The 24,702-nt window shown below is 37.4% G+C and overlaps 1 protein-coding gene across 5 annotated transcripts in view; it reads right to left on the minus strand.

Annotated features, from left to right (window-relative positions):
• The window catches only part of ARHGEF6 (Rac/Cdc42 guanine nucleotide exchange factor 6), a 116,640-nt gene that overhangs the window by 19,869 nt on the left and 72,069 nt on the right, over positions 1 to 24,702 (minus strand). For all 5 annotated transcript variants that reach the window (XM_068962593.1, XM_068962592.1, XM_068962591.1 and 2 more), the window contains 2 exons: positions 4,430 to 4,568; positions 1,628 to 1,687 (listed from right to left, as the gene is read on the minus strand). In XM_068962593.1, coding sequence (XP_068818694.1) covers positions 1,628 to 1,687; positions 4,430 to 4,568 — 199 coding nt within the window. The remainder of the gene's footprint in view (positions 1 to 1,627; positions 1,688 to 4,429; positions 4,569 to 24,702) is intronic.

Consider the following 24,702-nt stretch of genomic DNA (forward strand, 5'->3'; position numbering starts at 1 on the left):
CATTCCTGTTGGCTCCACCCCCCCTCCATCTTGTCTATCTTTGCATAAATAGTGCTTTGAGTTACAAGGCAATCTTATTTTTCTAACTCAGTTTCCAACCAAATAACATCTTAATTTATACAATGACTCCAAGAGTTATTGCAAAAGAGAAAATTAAACTCTTTATGCCACAGTGACTCAAACTGATCTTATAATGAAAAATGTGCACTGTGCTACACTTTGTTTTGGGACCAGTAGTAGGTTGCTATAAAAAGCACTAAGTTCATTTTTATCCTTAAAAGGATTAGAAAAAGAGATACAACTGAATCGCACAAATACAAATTGAGAATACAAGCCAAGAAACAATATGTAGGCTATAATTACTATATATATATATATATATACACACACTACTATATTACTATATATATATATCACTGTTTCAGAAAATGCAGTTATCTTAATTTAACAGTATTCAATCCAAATTGAATATGAAAATAAGCATATGATTAGTCATATTCCTATTTCCAAATGACTGTCATAGCATTTTGGGATGTGTTTTCTATAAAATCTCTGCTGTCCCTTTCAGGTAAATGGAAGCTTGAAGAAATAAACTGATACGTTTTTGAAGCACCTGGAATGGGAATAAGTATACTGTAACTATCAAAGCAACTTGTACAACATGTAAAATGATTAGAATTAATTTGTTTTCAAAAGAGACATGTTATATTCAATCTACACAGGAAAAAAGAAAGGGGACACAAAGAACAATAACAAATGCCACAGGTTTCAGTGGCCTGTTCTATTAGGTTGAACCATGTCAAACTGCCAATATTTGACCATTTTTTGTCTACCACAGCAAATTTAAACTGATACCTTACGCTCTGGTCTTCAACTTGTTGTTTAACTGTGGACACGTCAGGTACAGATCTTTCAACAGCAACAAAAATGAGGTGACGGTGAAAGGTGCATAATAATCTTACAGCAAGAATCAATAACTGAACATTGATCCCATCACTTGGAATACTACGGAAATGTCTAAAATGAAGCTCAACTTAATCAATCACCCCAAATAACGTTTACTTTCCTCCTAAAATGCCACCAAGCGGTTTTACATCAGTGGTTTCAAGAGGACATTAAGCCATCATGCTCGAGATTTAAGATAAAGGTATCTTTGATAGCAATCTGTATACGGCAATTGCATTTTAGCTGTTTTTTTTTTTTTCCTTTTAGATTTGATGAAGGATTTCTTTTTCCTATGCAAAGAATAGACTCACACCTTTTGGCATAAGTAGATGAATCCAGTATTGATGCCAATCAGTGAAGGACGAGTTGCACAGACGTAAGGTGAGCAACACAGGGGTAAAGACAAAGAGACAAAAGGAAACCCCCCACCTACACAGCCATGCTTAATGTGGCAGAGACTTCAAATGTGAGTACTTTACACCCTCAGCCTGGCAACCTTTCACAGGTAAGCATGATGTTTGGAAGACAACATTAAATGACACAATCACTGCAATACGGTCACTAGAGCTTACTGTTTCCACTCCAAAGACCTTTGCAAAAGGAAAGAAACATTACACACAAGTCACTGTTTTAGAAACAAAGACTACGAAATAGAGAATAATAATTTTAAAGCATCACCTACCATGAGAGTTTTGAATGCTACGATTGCTTTCAGAATATCCTGGTGATCTGGATGCGTATCCTATCAAAGGAATACATTTTAAAACAGTATTAAAGGAGAACAGATCAGTGGTTGCCAGAGGGTGGGGTGGGAGGAAGGTGTGGCTGCAAAGAGATCAAAAAAGGACATTTTGAGGGATGATGGAACTGTTGTGTATTGCATTAGTGATGGTGGTAACTCAAATCTATACATGGGTTGAAAGTCATAGAATTGTACCTCAAAGAAAAAAATCAGTTTTGCTATATGCTAACGTCAAGATTAAAAAGTAAGACAGCACTTGAGCATTTGGAATCTCAGCACCTTTAATGATTAGGTGATGAAGAAATTAAGACAGTTTGGAATACATTATATATTTGGTAACATATATTTGGTTATTGAGGCAAGAGTTTCCATTTCCCCTTTTGCTATTATACTGTGGATAATAAATAATAATTATTTGGGGTCATCATTAGGTCATGTTGTTAGTAAATGATAAGAGGTAGGGAACTGTAGAAACTGAGTGGTGCTCAGAGAAAAATCAATCCAATCTCATAAGCTAAACCTCCTCCATTTTCTTTTAGCAGACTAAACCTGGAGGATGGGAAAAAATTCCAAGTTTATACCATGTGCTCCTTCTTCAGCAAGCTTATTTGATCTGCAATTTCACGGGACTTACAATCCCCAAAAATGAACAGGTTCAAAAATGGTTCTGAGGGGCTTCCCTGGCGGTCCAGTGGTTAAGACTCTGTGCTTCCAAGGCAGGTAGCAACAGTTCAATCCCTGGTTGGGGAACTAAGATCCCACAAGCTGGGTGGTACAGTCAAAAAATGAATTAGCTTCAGAACGAATAAACAGCCATTTTTTTAAAAAATGGCTTTGAGGGGTCCGCACTTGCATAACTCTTTATGAAAGAAAGTGGAGCTTCTTGGGGAGGGATCCAGCTAAGCTTTGAATTTCAGCTGGAGTAATGGGAAGATATCTGCTGTGCAACCAGCCTCCAGTGATAAAATACAGAGCTGAGTAGATTACAGGTCTAACCCAAGCCAAGAACAGCACTGCTTATGAAAAGAAAGGTTGTATTCCTTTATAAACTCATCCTCCCCCAAATCAGCTGACCACTGCGAAGTTCAAATATTACTCTATCATGAGCCGGCAGCCATGCTCAATGATCAGAAGGCTGGATAAAGTGTCTTACCAGATGGTGAATTTATACTTGGGGTATGTATAATCTCATAGTGGGAAATGAAAGGCAGCCAAAGGCAGGGGACCACCAGCACACGGAGAAGGAGTGGAAACAGGCTCCAAGACAGAGGATCCAGGCAGGAGGAGCACCTGGGATTTTATCTCCTCCAGTGAAGCGTGTATTAATATTTGCACTTCAGCACTGAGCAGTCACGGAACCTGAGGCTGCTCATTTCTGAATTTTTGTGAGAAACCAGGAGGGGCCAACCTCAAACGATTCAGCAAATTGGTTTAGCTTTTGGAAGGCCATCCAGGGCTCAACACCTTGCTGGGCTCTAACTGAAATTTCATTCTGGCTGGCATTACTCACTGGCTCCCCACTGCCTGCAGATTTCTGGCAGGTCAAAGAACCTGAGAATGTGGTTTCGCTCAGAGTACACACTTTCAATCCTTACAAATGCTGACATGACTGGCAGCATGCAACCTTTTTCTTTAAAGATATTCAAACCCTTTCAAACCTCAAAACCTTTCCCCAGACACAGGAAGAACAAGTAGGGTAAATGCAGCCTCCAGGCCCCCCTCACCCACCCACAGCCCCATCCCCCAGGCTCCTGCACACAAGAACCACTCAAGAAGCTACCCCTGTTGACTGGCTTTTAATAAGAGGATTTGGGCTCTTGAGGCAAAAAACGCAAGAGGACTTTGATGGAGATGTCTGGCTGCATAAAGAAAGAAACTGAGAGTGGACCCATTTATTCTTCTTTCAAGAAATACCAGAATCTTCCACTGTAATCTAGCCTCAGAAAGCTGAACGACTGCAGCGACCTAGGGATAAATGCTCCTGTCTATAATAATAATTAAAAAATTTCTGTGCATTTTCTGATGCTGTTTTGCTTTGTTTATCTCCCACAAGAAAGTTGGTTCATATATCAGAGCAATAGAAGATTTCTTGGTGAAAGATCTCTCTGTAGAACCACCATCTGAGTCAACCAGTGAGCAAGACCGAGGCTGGGAGAAGGGAGGGGAGGGAGAATAACCATGAATATTTAATAACAAAGAAGGAGTATCTTTCAGTTTTTAGATGAGTAAATCTGGGGGATCTAATGTACAACATGGTGACTATAGTTAACAACACTGAATTGTATACTTGAAAGTTGCTAAAAAAAAAAAAGACATAAAACGTTCTCACACAAAAAAAGTGGATGTGCTAATTAACTTGATTGTATGGTTATCATTTCACAAAGTACGTGTATAATGAATAATCACATTATACACCTTTTAAAAGTCACGTTATACAATCTAAATGTATACAGTTTTTATTGGTCAGTCATACCTCAAAAACAAAGCTAGAAAAAATTAATAAAAATAAGTCCAAAAATTTAAAAATCTTCAGAGAAAAAAAAAAAAGTCCCCTTCTTATCTTGCTGCATAAAGAGGAAAACTAAAAGCCTGGGAAGAGGAAAGACTGGATCAAGTAAATTTTGAAACCAAGATTTTTCCTGAACTCCTCACCAAGGCTAGTTTGGAGGCGGACTGGCTGCTGCCTCCATAGCAGAGGCCCATATTTTGTATGAGAGCTTAAAACAGTTCACCTTCCCTTACCTCCATATGCCGTTCCAACTCTTGCAAGAGTGTAACATACTTTTCCAGTCGCATGAAAGGTTTGCTGAGGCTTGTTGTTAAAATGAGGATGCCTGGACTGGATGCACCTTGATTTTCCATAAATCGTTCCAGCTCATCACTGGCAAAAGGACGAATATAGTTTTGTTATTGCTTAATATTCCATGTAAAGAGCTATGGACTGAACATGATTTTCCTGTATTTCACAGCATATAAAACCAAATAAATTTTGTGTTACCAGCCCAAATGCTGTCCAACGCATTTCAACTCAATTCCATCAGCATGGCACACAACACTGGGTATAGTGGTGAGCCAGGCACCCGTGACCCCTGGCTTCGTTTCCTCATCCAACAATTATTTATTGACCATCTACTAAGTGACAAGCTCTGTTTTCTGTTGGGAATACAGCTGTGAAGAAAACAAAAATCTCTACCCTTAAGGAAGCCTACACCCAGAGTCATGGGGTGTACAATCTATCAGATGATCTCAATGTCAGGTTCAGAAAGTCTTTTCTGAGTCACTGCAAACATTTATCTACTGGCTGGTGAGATGCCAAAGAGAATAACTCACCAAGTGCTTTCCATCACCAGAACATCACTTGCAATGTTCCAGAATCAAGTCCTAAATTCAGACAACAGCATGTCTCCACGACTAATCACAAAGTCACTTAGTCTAGGATCTGAAAACATGAAGCAGGTTACCCAAATAACTCGGCCAAAAATAAAATAAAGGACTGTAGGGAATTCCCTGGCAGTCCAGTGGTTAAGACTCCGAGCTTCCCTGGCAGGGGGTATGGGTTCCATCCATGGTTGGGGAACTAAGATCCCACATGTCAAGTGGTGGGGCCAAAAAATAAACCTCTTAGGAACCATGTCCTGCCAATGTGTAACCTTGGGTTTTCCCTGCCCTTCAGCACATTCTAGATTTTCTCCTTTCCTCCATCAGGATTCTGAGTCCTAGGGCTGCAAGATCATTATAGTTTACATTTCTGCAAAATAGAAATGAAGGAAATCTGCTTTATCACTTGACCCCTCTCCTTCCTTGCTCGCCCATGCATATCCAATCCATCACAAGCCTTCTTGTATCTGTTCATTCCTTTCCATTCCCACTGCCACTGACCTGGTTCAGGCCTTCATCTCATTCAGTCTAGTTCACTTCAATAGTTCAGTGGATCCCCTGGCTTCCAGGCTTTCTGGCTTCCGAAACCTCCTGCAGACCACCATTTCACTCCTGCTGCTTTCCTACTTAAAAACCTCCAATTGCCTGTGAGATCAATTCTTAACTTTTTAGACTCCCACTGACCCCACCAATCTTCTCATCACTCTCCAAAAGGAACCCTGTACTACCAAATGACCTATTTATTCGCCCTAGAATACATCTTACACAGCACTTTCTGACTATGGCATGTTGGAAATAAGTTGTATTGTGTTCAAAGAAACTCACTATCAGTGATAACATGCTAAGGGGTGGGGGTGGGGTGGGTTGCAGGTTAACCCTACTATAAACACTCTCCCTCTCCCTGAGCTTTTGCGACCAGGAGAGAAAAGAATGGAGTTTCAGTTGTTAAACAGAAACCTTGGATCACACAGAATTAAAGGAATTGTCAGAGAAAAAACAACTGGGAACTGCTACCTCCACGGCAGCTAGAGCTCATCTGAGTGCTCACACCTAACCATCAGTGCTGCCTGTTTTATTAGTTTCTGCAGTCTTGGTCCAGAAGCAGCCAAGGAGATGGAAGTGCCCTGGACTTGAAATCATAAAACAAATTTGGTGACCCTGGATCAGTTACCAACCTCAGCTGACTCATCTGTAAAACAGGGATAAAACCTACTTCCTACTAAAATCGTGAAGCCTAAATATTGAGGTTTATAAGGCTATTGCTTCATGCTAAGTCTTTGCATGCATTTGTTCTTGTTTAATATTAACTACAACATTTTCAAACAGGTGTTATCTTCATTTTACAGATGAGAAACATAAGACTCGGGAAGGGTGAGTGAAAGCAAGTAAATAGCTAAGTTGGGGTTCATACCCAAGTCTGTTGGAAATCAGTACCATCTGATGCTTGATGTGGAACACAGCAATGGCATGGGCCATATCTGAGGTCTAAATCATGAATAAAAGGAGGGTGGGGGCTGAGCTGACTTGAATAACACAGGGAGAACTTCTGTAAGAAATAGTCCTTTGGACCTAGAAATTATAGTACTAAGTGAAGTAAATTGGATAGAGAAAGACAAATATCATATGATATCACATACATGTGGAATCTAAAATATAATACAAATGACCTTGTTTACAAAACAGACTCACATAGAAAATAAACAAACTTATGGTTAAGCCATGAAATTAAAAGACGCTAACTCCTTGGGAGGAAAGTTATGACCAACTTAGACGGCATATTGGAAAGCAGAGACATTACTTTGCCAACACAGGTCCGTCTAGTCAAGGCTATGGTTTTTCCAGTGGTCATGTATGGGTGTGAGTTGGACTATAAAGAAAACTGAGCACCGAAGAATTGATGCTTTTGAACTGTGGTGTTGGAGAAGACTCTTGAGAGTCCCTTGGACTGCAAGGAGATCCAATCAGTTCATCCTAAAGGAGATCAGTCTTGGGTGTTCTTTGGAAGGAATGATGCTAAAGCTGAAACTCCAGTACTTTGGCCACCTCATGCAAAGAGTTGACTCATTGGAAAAGACTGTGATGCTGGGAGGGATTGGGGGCAGTAGGAGAAGTGGACGACAGAGGATGAGATGGCTGGATGGCATCACTGACTCGATGAACTTGAGTTTGAGTGAACTCTGGGAGTTGGTAATGGACAGGGAGCCCTGGCGTGCTGCGATTCATGGGGTCACAAAGAGTCGGACACGACTGAGTGACTGAACTGAACTGAACTGTTGGTTACTAAAGGGGTAACAGGATGGGGGAAGGATAAATTAGGAGTTTGGATTAGCAGATACAAACTACTATATATAAAGCAGAGGAACAACAAGGTCCTACTATACAACACTATATTCAATATCCTGTGATAAACCTCAATGGGAAAGAATATGAAAAAGAATATGTTTCTATATGTATAACTGAATCACTTTGCTGTACACTTGAAACGAACACAACATTGTAAATCAACTATATTTCAATAAAATTTTTTAAAAAATAGTGCTTAATGCAAGTCACTAGGGAAACACCTAGGTTAGCCTGCCTCTGGGTCAGATTGGCTTAAAATTAGAAAAAAATCATCACATATAAAATATAATTAGGAAAATAACTCGAAGTGGGAGAGTGCATTTGAGTAGAAATGTAATTTTGAGAAAATCGCGTTCCTAACTTCTTTTCAATTTGGTAAACAAGTCTTATTTTTCCTTTCCATGACTAAATAACTACCGCATCCTCAATGTTCTACTCAAATTGATACAAGAGTTACAATTAAAAGCAAATGTCAATGTGTATTTTACTACTTTCCATGCAGCATTCTAACTTCTAGGCTTGTCAAATATTACAAAAGAATTTCTTTAATTTTTCCAATATAACATGAGATCGCTATCTCAGAATAAAACACTGGTTATTGGGGGGAAAATAACATTTGACTATTGCAACAAAAGAACAAAATTATCTTAAAGCCACTGCCCATTATGATAAATAGATCCTCAAAGACATATTTTACATAGCCAAATAAATTTAATGCACAAATTAATATCATTATACACAAATATAATATGCAAATATATATCACTGTACCAAAACACAATCTGTCTTTCAAATACAGCTTTTAACTTTTATATAGCCTATTTGAAATGTCTTTTGAGTTTAACATGTTCTGTATTTGTGATGTGATACAACAGAAGCAGTTTTCAATGTGTGAATGTTGTTTGCAACTCAATATAACCTTATCTCTCAGAATGCACACAGTGGATGGGGCTTTGGCACATTCTGGGTTGGGCTGGAAAACTCAAGAAAATTATTGTACATTATAATAACAGTACAGGGCTTAACTATCTCATCTAACAGTGTTTCTGTAGAATCTCTGCATAGATTTCTACTTCAAATGATGATAACTCCATCTAAAGCAGCTAGAAAAGGGTCAGGCTTTTCCCCCTTTTGGCCTCACTCTCTTGCACCAGCCTTTCTTGAGAATCGCTGTAATCGGGAAAGTGGTGATGAGACATGAGGAGCTGGGAGGCTGGGTCTGGCCAGTGGAAAGTCCCAGGGATGCCACTCCCACTGTGTTGGGTGGATCTCACTTAGCCCTTTTTTCACTGATCCAGTCCCAGAACCTAGGCTGCCTGCTTCTTTTCTGTCCCCACCACTTTTTGTTTGTGATTAGTCTCACTTGCTCCCTTCCTTGGTTCCTCAAAGACAGAACAGAATCTAGTCTCAGAATTTTCCCTATGTTTTATGTCCCGGAAGCAAGTACACAGCTCTGAGCTTTTCTCAAAGTCTTCACTGCTGACAACAATGGTAAACAAGAGAGTGAATAAAACTAACAAGAGGAAAAGGACACGTGGTGTTTGTGGTAGCTGCCGCAGTCGAGCCGGAAGTGAGGTCCAGATCTGCTTCCATGCTCTCTCTTCTCTCCCTACTCTGTCGTTTCACACCGGGTCGCTCTCCCTCGTGAAAAAGAATGGATGCCACACTGAAGCATGGGAGAGAAGCGGGTATTTTTGTAAGGGTGAAGTTACCTCCCAGAAAGAAACAAGAGCTACAATAGGAAGCCAGAAGGGGAGAGAGAGGGGAAATCCCAAAAGACCTCACCCAGGGCAGAGCAAAAGACCGGGGCAGTCATTCAAATATATGTAAATATGGGGAACATATCAAGGTTGGGGTCTGCTTTATATCTCGAAATCCAGAAAATGGCTTACTGTACTTTTCACAAGGTACCAACACACGATCATATCATTTTAAAGCTGTTTGTGTGCTCTCAGTGCCAATCGTCATAAACATTTCTAGTATGCCACTGCCACCTGCCGGCAGAAAGAAAGATGTTCACCTGACTGGCTTGCTCTGACTCGGTGATAAGCGAGTGAAACTGAAAGTCGCTCAGTTGTGACTCTTTGCGACCCAGCGGACTACATAGTCCATGAAATTCTCCAGGCCAGAATACTGGAGTGGGTAGCCTTTTCCTTCAGGGCATCTTCCCAACCCAGGAATCTGACTCAGGTCTCCACGGATTCTTTACTAGCTAAACCACAAGGGAAGCCCGTGTGATTGTCCAGCTGCTAAATATCTACAGCTTTAGCCGAAATAAAACAATGTCCCTATTTCAGCTGAAACCTTCATGTAAAACAGGATTTTAATCTGAATTTTCATTCAACTATGCTTTGCCTCTAGTATGTCAGCATAAATTACCACAGGATGCCTAAAAATATAGCTGAGATTATACTAGAAACACCATTGAGGATAACCCCAAGTATTTTAATTTTCATTCCTTACATGTAAATAAGTTACTAAAATAAAAATTCAGTTCTATTGGACTCCAGTTAGGTCTTCCATCAATTCAAGGGATATTATAAAATTCTCAAAAAAAATCACTGAACTCAAGTTGCTCAGTCGTGTCCAACTCTTCATGATCCCACGGACTGTAGCCTACCAGGCTCCTCAGCCCATGGAATTTTCCAGACAAGAGTACTGGAGCGGGCTGCCATTTCCTTAACCACATGTAAAATAGATAAACAAGGAGCTATGATATAGCACAGGGAACTATATTCAATATCTTGTAATAACCTATAATGAAAAAGAATTAAAAAAACTATATATATATATAAAAGGCTTCCCAGGTGCCCCAAGTGGTAAAGAAGCTGTCTCCCAATGCAGGAGACGTAAGAGACTGCAGGTTCGATCACTTGGTCAGGAAGATCCCCTGGAGGAGGGCATAGCAACCCACTTCAATATTGTTGCGTGGAGAATCCCATGGACAGAAGTGCCTGCCAGGCTACAGTCCATAGGGTTGCACAGAATTGGACATGACTGAGGTGACTTAGCACACATGCGCATGCGTGCACACACACACACACACACACGTATATATGCTGAATCACTTTGCTGTAAACATGGAATATTGTAAATAACTATACTTCAATGAAAAAAATCATTAACCAAAATCAAGCCAATAAGATACAGTAATTTTCCTCCCAAAGTTGAGAATCTTTATATTAACTGTGGAACAAATTTTAAATCATAATGTTTGAAGGAATCTCTACTGTTATTTATATTTTAAACTCCTAACATGGATAAATACAGACTCAGAAGCATTTTAGCACACAGAAATACAACAGAAAATTCTTCAGTTGTGAACTTTCAAAGATGCGAACGTGGAGCTTACTAATGAAGACCTGTTGGAAATGCGGGCCAAGAGAAAGGATGAAGGGAGACAAGAGGAAGCAGAAATAACTGCAGAACTGAATAATTTCACGACGCAGGAAAAGGCAAGGGGATTTTCTTTATTTGAAGAGGCTCTGTTAGTCACAGGACCCAAACGCAGAACAGTAGACAAAGGTTGCAGCAGCTGTTCAGACTGCAATCCAGTGCTACCGCGGCATCTCTGACGAGAGGAAAAAAGAGCTGCTAGCCAGACATCACTGGATTGTTTTTTCAAGAGGGTGGATAGAGTTAAATCCATCAAGGATCCAGAACCTGTGCCATCAACATCAGGCATGAGTGAAACTGCAGCTTGCCCTCCGTCTCCTATTGCTCTACCATCTCCCGCCTCCTCTTCGTCCTCCAGCCAGGAACTCATCTTGCCTGTTCACTCGATGCCAGCTCCTGTATGCCAGCTGTCGTACTGTACTATTGTGCTTTTCAGAGTACTGTACTATAAGACTTAAAATGTTTTTATTTTTTGTGTTTGTATTTTATGTATTGTGTGAAATGTATTATAAACCTACTACAGTACAGTACTCTATAGCTGATTGTGTTAGTTGGGTACCTAGGCTAACTTTGTTCGATTTATGAACAAATTGGACTTACAAATGTATTTTCAGAATGGAAGGTGTTTGTATGTAGGGGACTTACTGTATCATATAATATTGCTTATATGTTAAATCTAGAAAAATGATACAGATGAACTTATTTGTAAAGCAGAACTAGAGACAGATAAAGAGAACAAACAAATGGGCACCAACAGGGGAGTGATGGGTGGGATGAACTGGGAGGCTGGCATTGACACATATACACTACTGATACTATGCATAAAATAGATGACTAATGAGAACCTACTATATAGCACAGGGAACTCTATTCAATACTCTGCAATGGCCTCTATGGGAAGGAAATCCAAAAAATAGGGGCTATATATTTACATGTACTTGATTCACTTTGTTGTACAGCAGAAACTAACACAACGTTGTAAAACAACTATACTCCAATAAAAACAATAATAAATAAATATAAATAATTTTTTAAAGACAGAAAATTCTCTAAACACTACAAAAATCTGCCATCTGAGGTACACCATTTCTTTCTGGTATTTATTCAGGATTGCTATTCTTGGATCAGAAAAAAGAGAATATGTACTCGTATAAATGGCAAGCTAACATGATGGGGATAAGTATTAAGAAATTTACCCTGTCTACACAGGATGTTTAAGTATCCATCACAGGAAAAATGCCTCTGAATCATTTTGTCTTTATTGAAGATAAGTAGTAAAGTATGAAAATATTCCTGGAAATAATGAAAACAAATTCAAGACTGGCGTTCCCTTGGGCAAGGGAGCAAAGGAGGAGCAGGAAATATTGGAAAGTGTGCACAGGACTCCAACTGCCGCTATAATTTGTTTCTCAAGCTGAATGGTGGGAATGTGGGTGTACTTTATTTTCTCTCTGCTCTTTGTGTGCTTGAAATATTGCATGATTTTTTTTTCTAAAAAACAACAAGTAGCTGGTAGAAGATGAATAAAGTACAAATGAGGAGTGACAGCAGCTACCTTGCCGGGTACTTTATGCACACTGTTTCATTGACTTCTCACACCAACCTGGCAAGGTAGGTGGCTTAATTTTCACTTTACAAGTGAGTAAACTAAGGTTTAAAAGTGAAGTGAATCCTGTTTACAATAGCTAGAACATGGAAGCAACCTAGATGTCCACTGGCAGATAAATGGATAAGAAAGTTGTGGTACATATACACAATGGAATATTACTCAGCTATTAAAAAGAATGCATTTGAGTCAGTTCTAAAGAGCTGGATGAAACTGGAGCCTATTACACAGAGTGAAGTAAGTCAGAAAGAAAAACACCAATACAGTATATTAACGCATATATGTGGAATTTAGAAAGATGGTAACGATGACTCTATATGTGGACAACAAGAGACACAGATACAAAGAACAGACTTTCGACTCTGTGGGAAAAGGCAAGGGTGAGATGATTTGAGAGAATAGCATTGAAACTTGTATGTGAAACATATGTGAAATAGATGACCAGTCCAAGTTTGATGCATGAAACAGGGTACTCAAAGCCAGTGCGCTGGGACAACCCAGAAGGATGGGATGGGGAGGGAGGTGGGAGTGGGGGTTCAGGTCAGGGGGACACAGGTACACCCATGGCTGATTCATGTCAATGTATGGCAAAAATCACCACAATATTGGGTGCAATTAGCCTCCAATTAAAATTAATCAATTAAATTTCTAAAAAGTGAAGTGAATCACCCTGGATAACACAGCTTTAAGTAGCAGAACTGTAAACTGAGACAATATAAAAGTGGGAAAAAGTTTAGGATTTAACAGCAAGGACCTAACAGAAGCAGAAGAGAATAAGAAGAGGTAGAAGGAATATACAGAAGAACTACACAAAAAAGGTCTTAATGACCCAGATAACCATGATGGTGTGGTCACTCCTAGAGCCAGACATCCTGGAGTGTGGAGTCAAGTGGGCCTTAGGAAGCATCGCTACAAACAAAGCTGCTGGAGGTGATGGGATTCCAGTTGAGCTATTTAAAATCCTATAAGATGATGCTGTTAAAGTGCTGCACTCAATATGTCAGCAAATTTGGAAAACTCAGTGGTGGCTGCTGCTGCTGCTGCTGCTGCTAAGTCGCTTCAGGGACTGGAAAAGGTCAGTTTTCATTCCAATCCCAAAGAAAGGCAATGCCAGAGAATGTTCAAACTACCATACAGTTGAGTTCATTTCACATGCTAGCAAGGTTATACTCAAAATCCTTCAAGCCAGGCTTCAGGAGCATGTGAACCAAGAACTTCCAGATGTACAAGCTGGGTTTTGAAGAGGCAGAGGAACCAGAGAGCAAATTGCCAGCATTCGTTGGAACATGGAGAAAGCAAGGGAATTCCAGAAAAACATCTACTTCTGCTTCACTGACTATGCTAAAGCCTTTGACTCTGTGGATCACAACAAACTGTGTAAAATTCTTAAAGAGATGGGAGTACTAGCCACCTTACCTGTCTCCTCAGAAGTTCGTATGCAGTACGAGAAGCAACAGTTAGAAATGGACGTGGAACAACTGACTGGTTCAAAACTGCAAAAGGAGTACAACAAGCCTTTATATAGTCATCCTGCTTATTTAACTTATATCCAGAATACATCATGTGAAATGCTGAGCTGAATGAATCAGAAGCTGGAATCAAGATTGCTGGGAGAAATATCAGCAACCTCAGATATGCAGATGATACCACTCTAATGGCAGAAAGTGAAGAGGAACTGAAGAACTTCTTGATGATGGTGAAAGAAGAGTGAAAAAGTTGACTTGAAACTCAACATTAAAAAAAACTAAGATCATGGCATCCAGTCCCATGACCTCATGGCAAATAAATGGGGAAAAAATGGAAACTGGCAGATTTTACTTTCTTGGGCTCCAAAATCACTGCGGACGGTAACTGCAGTCATGCAATTAAGACACTTGGTCCTTGGAAGAAAAGCTATGACAAACCTAGACAGTATATTAAAAAGCAGAGATATCACTTTGCCTACAAAGATATATATATAGAGAGTCAAAGCTATAGTTTTTCCAGTAGTCATGTATGGATGTGAGAGTTGGACCATAAAGAAAGCTGAGTGGTGAAGAATTGATGCTTTTGAACTGTGGTGCTGGAGAAGACTTGAGAGTCCCTTGGACTGCAAGGAGATCCAACCAGTCAATTCTAAAGGAAATAAATTCTGAATATTCATTGGAAGGACTGATGCTGAAGCTGAAGCTCCAATACTTTGGCCACCTGATGAACTGACTCATTGGAAAAGACCCGGATGCTGGGAAAGATTGAAGGCAGGAGGAGAAGGGGGCAAGAGAGGATGAGATGCTTAGGTAGCACCACCGACTCAATGGACATGAATTTGAGAAAACTCTGAGAGACAGTGGAGGACAAAGGAGCCTGGAGTGCTGCAGTCCATAGGGTCACAAAGAGTTGGACATGACTCAGTGAATGAACAACAACAAAAACTGAAAGGAGGCTGGTCCTCTTAATTAAGAGCAACAAGCTACACAAGAGGCCAGCTAGGCTGCTAGAGAGATCCAGGGAAAGAGACAACTAAGGCGGGCCAGAAGAAACTTCAAACACTGGTCTCAAAAAACTATCCCTAGAATGAGACCCCAGAAATAAACCCAGATACCTACGGTCAATTAATCTTTGACAAAGGAGGCAAGAGTATAAAATGGGGGAAAGTCAGTTTCTTCAGCAAATGGTATGGGAAAGCTGGATAGCCACATGGAAATCAATGAAGTTAGAACACTTCCTTATACCATACACAAAGATAAGTCTATATGGCTTAAAGACTTAAATATAATACAGGACACCATAAAACTCCTATAAGAGAACATAGGCAAAACATTCTCTGACATAAATTGTACCAATGTTTTCTTAGGTCAATCTCCCAAGGCAATAGAAATAAAAGCAAAAATAAACAAATGGGACCTAACCAAACTTTTAAGCTTTTGAACAGCAGAGGAAACCATTAACAAAAAGAAAAGACAACCCACAGAATGGGAGAAAATGTTTGCAAACCATGTGACTGACAAGGGCTTAATTTCTAAAATATACAAACAGCTCATACAACTCTATATCAAAAAATCTATCCAATCCAAAAATAGATTTGACATTTTTGTCAAATAAGTAGACATTTCTCTGAAAAAGACACACAGATGGCCAATAAGCACATGAAAAGATGCTCAACATCACTAATTATTTGAGGAATGCAAGACAAAACTGAAATGAGGTATCACCTCACACAAATGGAAAATAACAAATACTATACATATATCCTTATTCCTCATTCTTCTCTCAGTTTCATTAATAGACAGAAAATTATTATACTAATAATAATTATGGGAATGTATTATTGGGTTTATAACATATAGACATGATAGGCATAACAAAAGTAGCTCAAAAAGGGAAGTAGCGAAAAAGAAAAGGAAGTAGAAATAGAGCTATACTAGGAGCAACATTTTTATATCTCCCCAGAATTAAGTTACTGTTACTATGAAGCAGATTCAGGCAAGATGTATATGAAAAGCCTCAAAGCAAACACTAAAAAAATAATTTATGGGGTGGGAGAAGAGATTGACTCAGATGGGCATGAGGGATCTGCTGTGACAGAAATGATTTTGAATTGTGGTGATGGTTGTACAACTCTATACATTTACTAAATACAAGTTAAGCAAACTGGTTAAAAAACAAAATAATTTTAAAAATCATTAAAGGAAATTGGGTTTCGGCTCTGACATCCAAAGAGCTTAGAAGTTATCATTACCATTCTCACAACAAGAAAAACACTGAACAAACTGAAAATCAATTACTTTTCTTAGATCCACTGAGAATTGAGATCACAGGGAAAGCCACCAGCCCAAAATCTAGAAAGACAGTCAAACACAAAGAATTAAAACCAAGATCAACTTCCCTGAGGAGAAGCCACTGGTACTTTTGATACACTGCAAGAGTCTGAGCATGGAACTGGCTTGACAATTAAAAATTCCCAAGGATCCAGTCTTAGGGAGCCCAAAACTTTTGTGTGTTTTGTATCCATTAACCCAAGCAGGCTCTCACAGAGAAAATCAGAGAAAAATCCCTTTGTGTTTCAGAGAAGGGGAGAGAAAAGTGACCGTACTGAAATGCTCCCAGAACATTCTCCGTAACAAAGGCTTGCTCTCCGAAGGAAACTATGTTGTCAGAGACTTATCTGACCCTCTCTAATTGTCCTCTCATAAGTAAGAGGAGGAAAAAAGTCTAAGAAACATTTCTACAGATCAGAGGTCAGGGACACTGGTCTATTACATAAGTAAAATTTATCCATAATATTATAGAATGCATCCCCTCCATTACACCTTATACCAACCACATCAACATGGCTCCAATATAACAATGGTGGATTACAGCTGAGAAAGCTGCAAGATATAGACTCTGTGAAGAAATTCTTAAGAAACACAAAGATACAGAGGGAGGGGAAAAAACAAAGAAACTAGAAAAAAACTAAAGCCTCGAGTACTCACAGAAAGCACAAACAAAAGAAGAAAAAATAAGTAAGTGGGACTATATCAAACTCAGAAACTTCTGAACAAGTAAAGGAAACTATCAATAGAAAGAAAGGCAACCTATGGAATAGGAGAAAATATTTGCAAGTCATAATCCTTTAAGGGGCAATATTCATAATATGTAAAGAACTAAACTCAATAGCAAAAAAAAAATCTGATTTAAAAATGGGTTGAAGAACTGAAAAGACATTTTTCCAAAGAAAACATACAAATGACCAACAGGTATATAAAAAGGTGCTCAGTATCACAAATCATCAGGGAAATACAAATCAAAACAATAATGAAATACTACTCATGCCTGCTAGGATGGTTATTATCAAAAAGACAAGAGATGACAAGTATTGGAAAGGATGTAGAAGAAAGGGAACCCTTGTTCACTATTGGTGGGAATGTAAATTGGTGCAGCTACTATGTAAAACAGTATAGGGGTTCCTCAAAAATTAAAAATATATCTACCATATGACCCAGTAATTTCACTTCTGGGTATATATCCAAAAACAAAACAAAAAAACTCAATTTAGAAAAGATACATTCACCCCAGTATAGCAGCACTATTTACAATGGCCAAAATACGAAAACAACCTAAGTTTTCATGGGTAGATGAATGGATAAAGAAGCTGTTTTATATCTATATCTATATAACATTTCAGCCCATTTTTAAATCAGATTGTTTGGCTCTTTTTTTGCTATTGAGTTGTATATATATATATACACACACACTAATCAGCCATGAGAAAAAGAAATCCTGCCATATGCAACAAAATGGATGGACATTAAGGGCATAATGCTAAAGTGAAATAAACCAGACAAAGAAAAATACTGTATGGTATCACTTACACGTGGAATCTAAATAAAAAGTCAAGCTCAAAGAGAGAGAGAGAGAGAGAGAGAAACTTGTCATATATAATAGAATTCCCATTAGTGGGTCTCTCAGCAGAATCTTTGCAGGTCAGAAGGGAGACGGATGATATATCGAAAGTTGTTTTTAATTTTTTATAATTGAAGGATAATTGCTTTACAGAATTTAGTCACCTAGTTATGTCTGACTCTTGTGACCTCATGGACTGTAGCTTGTCAGGCTCCTCTGTCCATGAGATTTCCCAGGCGAAAATACTGGAGTGGGTTGCCATTTCCTTCTTCAGGGGATCTTTCCGACCCAGGGACTGAACCTACCTCTCCTGCATTGCAGGTCAATTTTTTACTGCTGAGCCACCAGTGAAGCCCTATATTGAAAGTACTGAAAGAAAAATACTGCCAACCAATAATATAATATCTGGCATATTATCCTTCATAAACAAAGGAGAAATAAAGACTTTCCCACATAAACAAAAGCTGGAGACTATATCACCATTAGATCTGCCTTTACAAGAAATTCTAAACAGGGTCTTTTAAGTTGAAATTAAAAGACAATAAACAGCAACACAATAGCATTCTTATTTATAAAGTCACTGGTAAAGTTAAATATATAAACAAATACAGAATACTATAATACTGTTAGCTATAGTACATAACTTGCTTTAATTCTGGCATAGAAATTAAGAGATAAAAGTATAAAAATAACTATAAAAAGATGCTAATGGATATACAATGTAAAAAGATGTATCTTGTGACATCAATAACATAAAGTGGAGGGGAAGTAAAGTGTAGAGTTGTGTGTGTAACTGAAGCTAAATTTTTATCAACTGAAAAGAGATTGTCACATTTTATGTAAGCCTATAGTGATCATAAAGAAAATGCCTATAGATGATACACAAATGAAAATAAGAAAGGAATCAAAACATGTCACTACACAAAAATCAATAAAACATGAAGGAAGACAGCAAGAGACAAAAAAGGCTGCAAGATAAACAGAAAACAATGAACAAAATGGCAATAGTAAGTTCTTCCTTTTCAATAATTACTTTAAATTTAAATGGATTAAAGTCCTCAAAAGATATAGAACGGCTGAATGGATTTTTTTTAGAGACCCAAATACATGCTGTCTAAAAAAACTCACTTTATTTTTAAAGACAAACTCAGGCTGAAACTGAAGAGATGGAAAAAGACATTTTATGCAAACAGTAACCAAAAGAGCACATGGGTGGCCACATTTATATCAGACAAAATAGACTTGATATCAAAAACTGTCAAAAGAGGCAAAGAAGGACAAAAAAGTATCACAGTAAAACGATTAACTAACCAAGAAGATATAACAATTAAAATATGTATATATGCAAACAACATCAGAGCACACAAATATATAAAGTGAATATGAACAGACTAAAAGGAGATATAGATAGCAACACAATAATACCAGAGAAATTTAATATTGCACTATCAATAATGGATATAACATCCAGATAAAAAATGACCTGAAAAATGTAGACCTAGCAAACATATACATATCAATCTGCCCAACAGAGCAGCATATGCATTCTTTTAGTGTACAGAGACCATTTTCCAGGTTAGGTTATATGTTATGTTACAAAACAAAACTTAACTTTAAAAATACTGAAATCATACCAAGTATCCTTTCTGATTCCAACAGAATGAAACTAGAAATTAACAGGAAATTGGAAAATCCCCAAATATGTGGAAATTAAACAACACACTCTTGAACAACCAAGGGCCAAAGAAGAAATCAAAAGGGAAATTAGAAAATATCTTCAGACAAATTATAATAAAAATACAACGTGTCAAAACTTACAGAATGCAACAAAACAATTCTAAAAAGGAAGTTTATAGTGATAAATGCCTATATTAAAAAGAAGAAAGAGCTCAAACAATCTGACTTTACACCTTAAAGAACTAGAAAAAAGAACAACAAACTAGGTCCAAAGTTTGCAGAAGGAAAGAAATAATAAAAATTAGAGCTGAAAAAATAAACAAAATTGACCTTTAGTAGACTAAGGGAAAAGACTCAGATAAAGAAAGAAAATTAAATAAGAGACATTACAACTGATGCCATGAAAATAAAAAGGATCATAAGTGACTACAGGCATGCCTCTTTTTATTGCACTTCACTTTATTGTGCTTCACATATATCGTGTTTTTTACAAATTGAAAGTTTGTGGCAACCCTGCGTCAAGCAAATCTATCAGCACCATTTTTCCAACAGCGTTATTTTTAAATTAAGATATGCACATTTTAAAACGTGTTAATGCATGCTTAATAGCCTATAGTATAGTATAAACATAACTTTTATATGCATTAGGAAAATTTCAGGTGAGTTACTTTATTGCAGTGGCCTGGACCAAACCTGCAATATCTCCAAGATATGTCTATTCTATGAACAATTATAAACTAACATACCGAATAACATAGAAGAAATAGACAAATTCCTGGAAACATACAACCTACCAACACTGAATCATGAAAAATTAAAAAAAAAATTTAACACACCAATAATGAGTAAGAAGATTGAATTTGTAATCAAAAACCTCCCAACAAAGGAAAGCCCTGAACTCAATGGCTACACTGCTGAATTCTATCAAACATTTAAAAATGAATTAACACCAATCCTCCTCAAACTTTTTCAAAAAAATTAAAGAGATAGGAACACTTTCAAACTAATTTTATGAGACCAGGATTATCCGGATATCAGAGCCAGAGAAAACACAAGAAAACTACAGACCATTATCCTGATGAACATAGATACAAAAATCCTCAACAAAATATGAGCAAGCCAAGTCTAATAGCACTTTTTAAAAGCATCATACACCATGACCAAGTGGGAAATATCCCTAGGACACAAGAATGATTTGACATAGAAAAATCAATCAGTGTGATACATCACACTCAAAGGACAAAAGATAAAAATCACATGATAATCTCAAGAGATGCAGAAAAAGCATTGACAAAAATCCAGCATCCTTTCATGATTAAAAAAAAACCAAACCACTAAACTAATCACAAACAGAAGGAAATTGCCTCAACATAAGAAGGCAATAGATGAAAAGCACACAGCTAACATACTCAGTGGTGAAAAACAGCTTTTTCTCTAAGATCAGGAACAAGATGCCTACTTTGGTTACTTCTATTCACATAGTACTGGCTGTCCTAGCCAGACAGGCAAGAAAGAATAACAGAAGGTATCCAAATGGGAAAGGAAGAAGTAAAATGATTTCTATTCACAGATGACATGATTTTATACATAGAAAACCCTAGAGACGCCACCAAAAAAACTGGTAAAATTGATAAATGAATTCAGTAAAGTTGCAGTATTCAAAATTAACATACATAAATCAGTTGCATTTCTAAACATTAACAATGAATTATCCAAAACAAAAAAAAAAAAAAGAAACAGAGTAAGAAAGGAGGGAAAAAAGAAAGTAAATAAGTCTCATTCACAATAGCATCAAAAGAACACAATACTTAGGACTAACCATAATGAAAGAGACCAAAGACTTGTACACTGAAAATTACAAAACATTGATGAAAAAATTAAAGAAGGAACAAACAAATGTAAAGACATCCCATATTCACATATCAGAAGAAATTATTTGTTAAAATGTCTAGACATCTAAAGTGATCTACTGATTCAAAGTTATCCCTATAAATTCTTAATGGCATTTCTTAGAGAAAAAGAAAAAAAAAATCTCCAAATTCATATGGAACCAAAATGGACCCCAAATAAGCAAAAGAATTTTGAGAAAGAACAAAGCTGGAGGCTTCACACTTCCTTGTTCCAAAACATATTACAAATCTACAGTATTTAAAACAGTATAGTATTGGCACAAAAACAGACAATAGATCAATGGAACAAACAGGAAAGCCCAGAAATAAGTCTATGTATATATATTTAATCGATCTTTGTCCAGGATGCCAAGAATATATAATGAGAAAAAACTGTTTTACAAATGGTACTAGAAAAACTGAACATGCACATGCGAAAAAAGAAAGAAAGAAACTGGACCCTTACCTCACACCACACACAAAAATCAACTCAAAGTGGATTCAAGACTTAAACCTAAAACCTGAAACTGTAAAATACCTAGAAGAAAACAGGAGAAATGCTTTACAATATTGGTCTTAGTAATGATCTCCAAGAGCACAGTTAGCAAAAGGAAAAATAGGCAAGTGGAACTACATCAAACTAAATGCCTTCTTCTCAGCAAAGGAAACAATCAAGAAAATGAGAAGGCAATCTATAAAATAGGAAAAAAAAATTGTAATTCATATATTTGATAAAAGGCTAACCTCCAAAACAAATAAGGAACTCCTACAACTCAATAGTAAAAATACTAATAACCCAATTTAGAAGTGGGCAAAGGACTTGAATAGACATTTTTCCTAAGAAGACATACAAATGGTATATGAAAAGATGTTCAATATCACTAATCCTTAGGAAAGTGCAAATCAGAACTATGATGATATTTTATAATAACTATAAATGGAGTATAACATTTAAAAATTTTGAATCACTATATTGTACACCTGTAACTTATATTAACATTGTACAACTATACTTCAATTAAAATATTACATGAGTATTTATTTGAGGAAAACAGATACATGACCCTTACTACATAAGATTGTATACATTTACGTAAAGAACTGGAGAAGGAAATGGCAACCCACTCCAGTACTCTTGCCTAGAGAATCCTGTGGACAGAGGAGCCTGGTGGGCTGCCATCTATGGGGTCGCACAGAGTCAGACATGACTAAAGCGACTTAGCATACATGCATGCATTGGAGAAAGAAATGGCAACCCACTCCAGTGTTCTTGCCTGGAGAATCCCAGGGACGGGGGAGCCTGGTGGGCTGCTGTCTATGGGGTCACACAGAGTTGGACACGACTGAAGTGACTTAGCAGCAGCAGCAGGTAAAGAACTGTAGAAACACACACAGAGATACACACACAATGAGACATTCCCTCACATCTGATTAGGATGGTCATTATCAAAAAATGAAGAAAGAGAACTCTGGTGGTGCAGTGGATGAGAGTTCACCTGCCAGTGTGGGGGACATGGGTTTGATCCCTGGTCCAGGAGGATTCCACGTGCTGCAAAGCAACTGGGCACCACAAGCACCACACCTGAGTCTATGCTCCAGAGCCTGTGTGCCACAACTACTGAAGCCCACGTGCCTAGAGCTGTGCTCCACAACAAAAGAAGCCACCGCTATGAGAACCCTGTGCACCACAACTAGAGAGTAGTCCCTGCTCGCCGCAACTAGAGAAGGCCCACGCAAAGCAATGAAGACCCAGTGCAGCCAAAAATAAATAAATAATTAAAATTAAGAAAGAAAGAAAGACAAATGTTGGCAAAGATGTGAAGAAACTGGAATCTTTGTGCACTGTTGGTGGGAATATAAATTGGTGCAGCCACAGTGGAAAATAGTATGGAAATTCCTCAAAACACTGAAAATAGAACTACTATTTAATCCAGCAATCCAACTTTTGGGTATTTATCCAAATAAATTGAAATAACAATCTCAAAGAGACATTTGCATTCCCATGTTTGCTGAGGCATTATTTACAATAGCCAAGTTGTGAAAACAACCTAAATGTCCATTGATTATGAATGGATAAAGAAATGTACTATGTACATGCTTATCTCTTTAAACAGAAGGAAATACTGTCATATGTGAAAATATAAATGAACTTTGAGGACATTATGCTAAGTGAAATAAGTCAGTCACAGAAACACATTACATGATTCCATTTATATAAGGTATCTACATTAGTCAAACTCATAAAAGCAGGAAGTAAAATGGTGATTTCCAGGAGCTGAGGTAAGGGGGAAATGGGGAGTTACTCTTCAATGGATATAAAGTTTCAGTTACAAAAGATGAAAAAATTCTAGAGATCTGCTGTACAAAATTGTGCTAATAATTAACAATGTTGTTCTGTACACTTAAAAATTTGTTAGGAGGATAGATCTCATGTTATACAGCTGTTTGTTTATTTTACACAATAAAAAAAGAAGGAAAAAAAGTGGAAGCAAAATTAAAACTTTCTCAGGCAAACAAAAACTGAGGGGAATTGTCACCAGTAGATTTTCTATCAACTATTTTTAAGAGAAGTATTTCAGAGAGAAGGAAACTTGGATCTACATAAAAAAGGAAGAGTGTCAGAGAATAAATGCAGGTAAAATAAAATCTTTTTTTCTTATTTTTAATAGAACTGTTCAAAGTAATAATTGGAACAATATATTGAGTGATTTTACATTATGAATAAATGAAATGAATAAGAATAATATGAGATGAGGGGGAAGAACTGATAATACTCTAAGTTACTACTTGTGAAATGTTAAGTGTTATGTGAGTAGTTGTAACTGCTGTCAGAGTAGTTGTAAATGGATATTTCAAGCTCTAGGGAAATCACTAAAATTCTTCCTAAAAGAGAAGAGAAAATGAAATCATACAAAATGTTTAACTAAAACCAGAGAAGGTAGTACAAGGGGGGTAGCAAAGAAAGAACAAGTGCAATGAATAGAAAACAGTTACAACATTTTAGATATTAATCCAACTATAATAATAATCACTTTAAATATGAATGGTCTAAATATGCCAGTTAAAAGATAGAGACTCTCAAAGTGGATTAAAAAACAAGACTCAATTATATATTGTCTATAAGACACAGATTACAAGCGAAAGAATGGAAAAAGACATATTAAGAGTAATCAAAAGATAGCTAGACTAGCTATGTTAATTTCAGAAAAAGCTGATTATCAGAACATGGAAAATTATCAGGGATAAAGAGAGAGAATTACATGAAGATAAAAAGGCCATCTCTCCAACAAGATAAAGCAATCCTTAACACAAATGCATTTTTAACAAAAGAACATCAAAACACTTCAGTGAAAAGAAAGTGA

This window comes from Capricornis sumatraensis, chromosome X (assembly GCF_032405125.1).
Source record: "Capricornis sumatraensis isolate serow.1 chromosome X, serow.2, whole genome shotgun sequence".
Taxonomy (NCBI): Eukaryota; Metazoa; Chordata; class Mammalia; order Artiodactyla; family Bovidae; genus Capricornis; species Capricornis sumatraensis.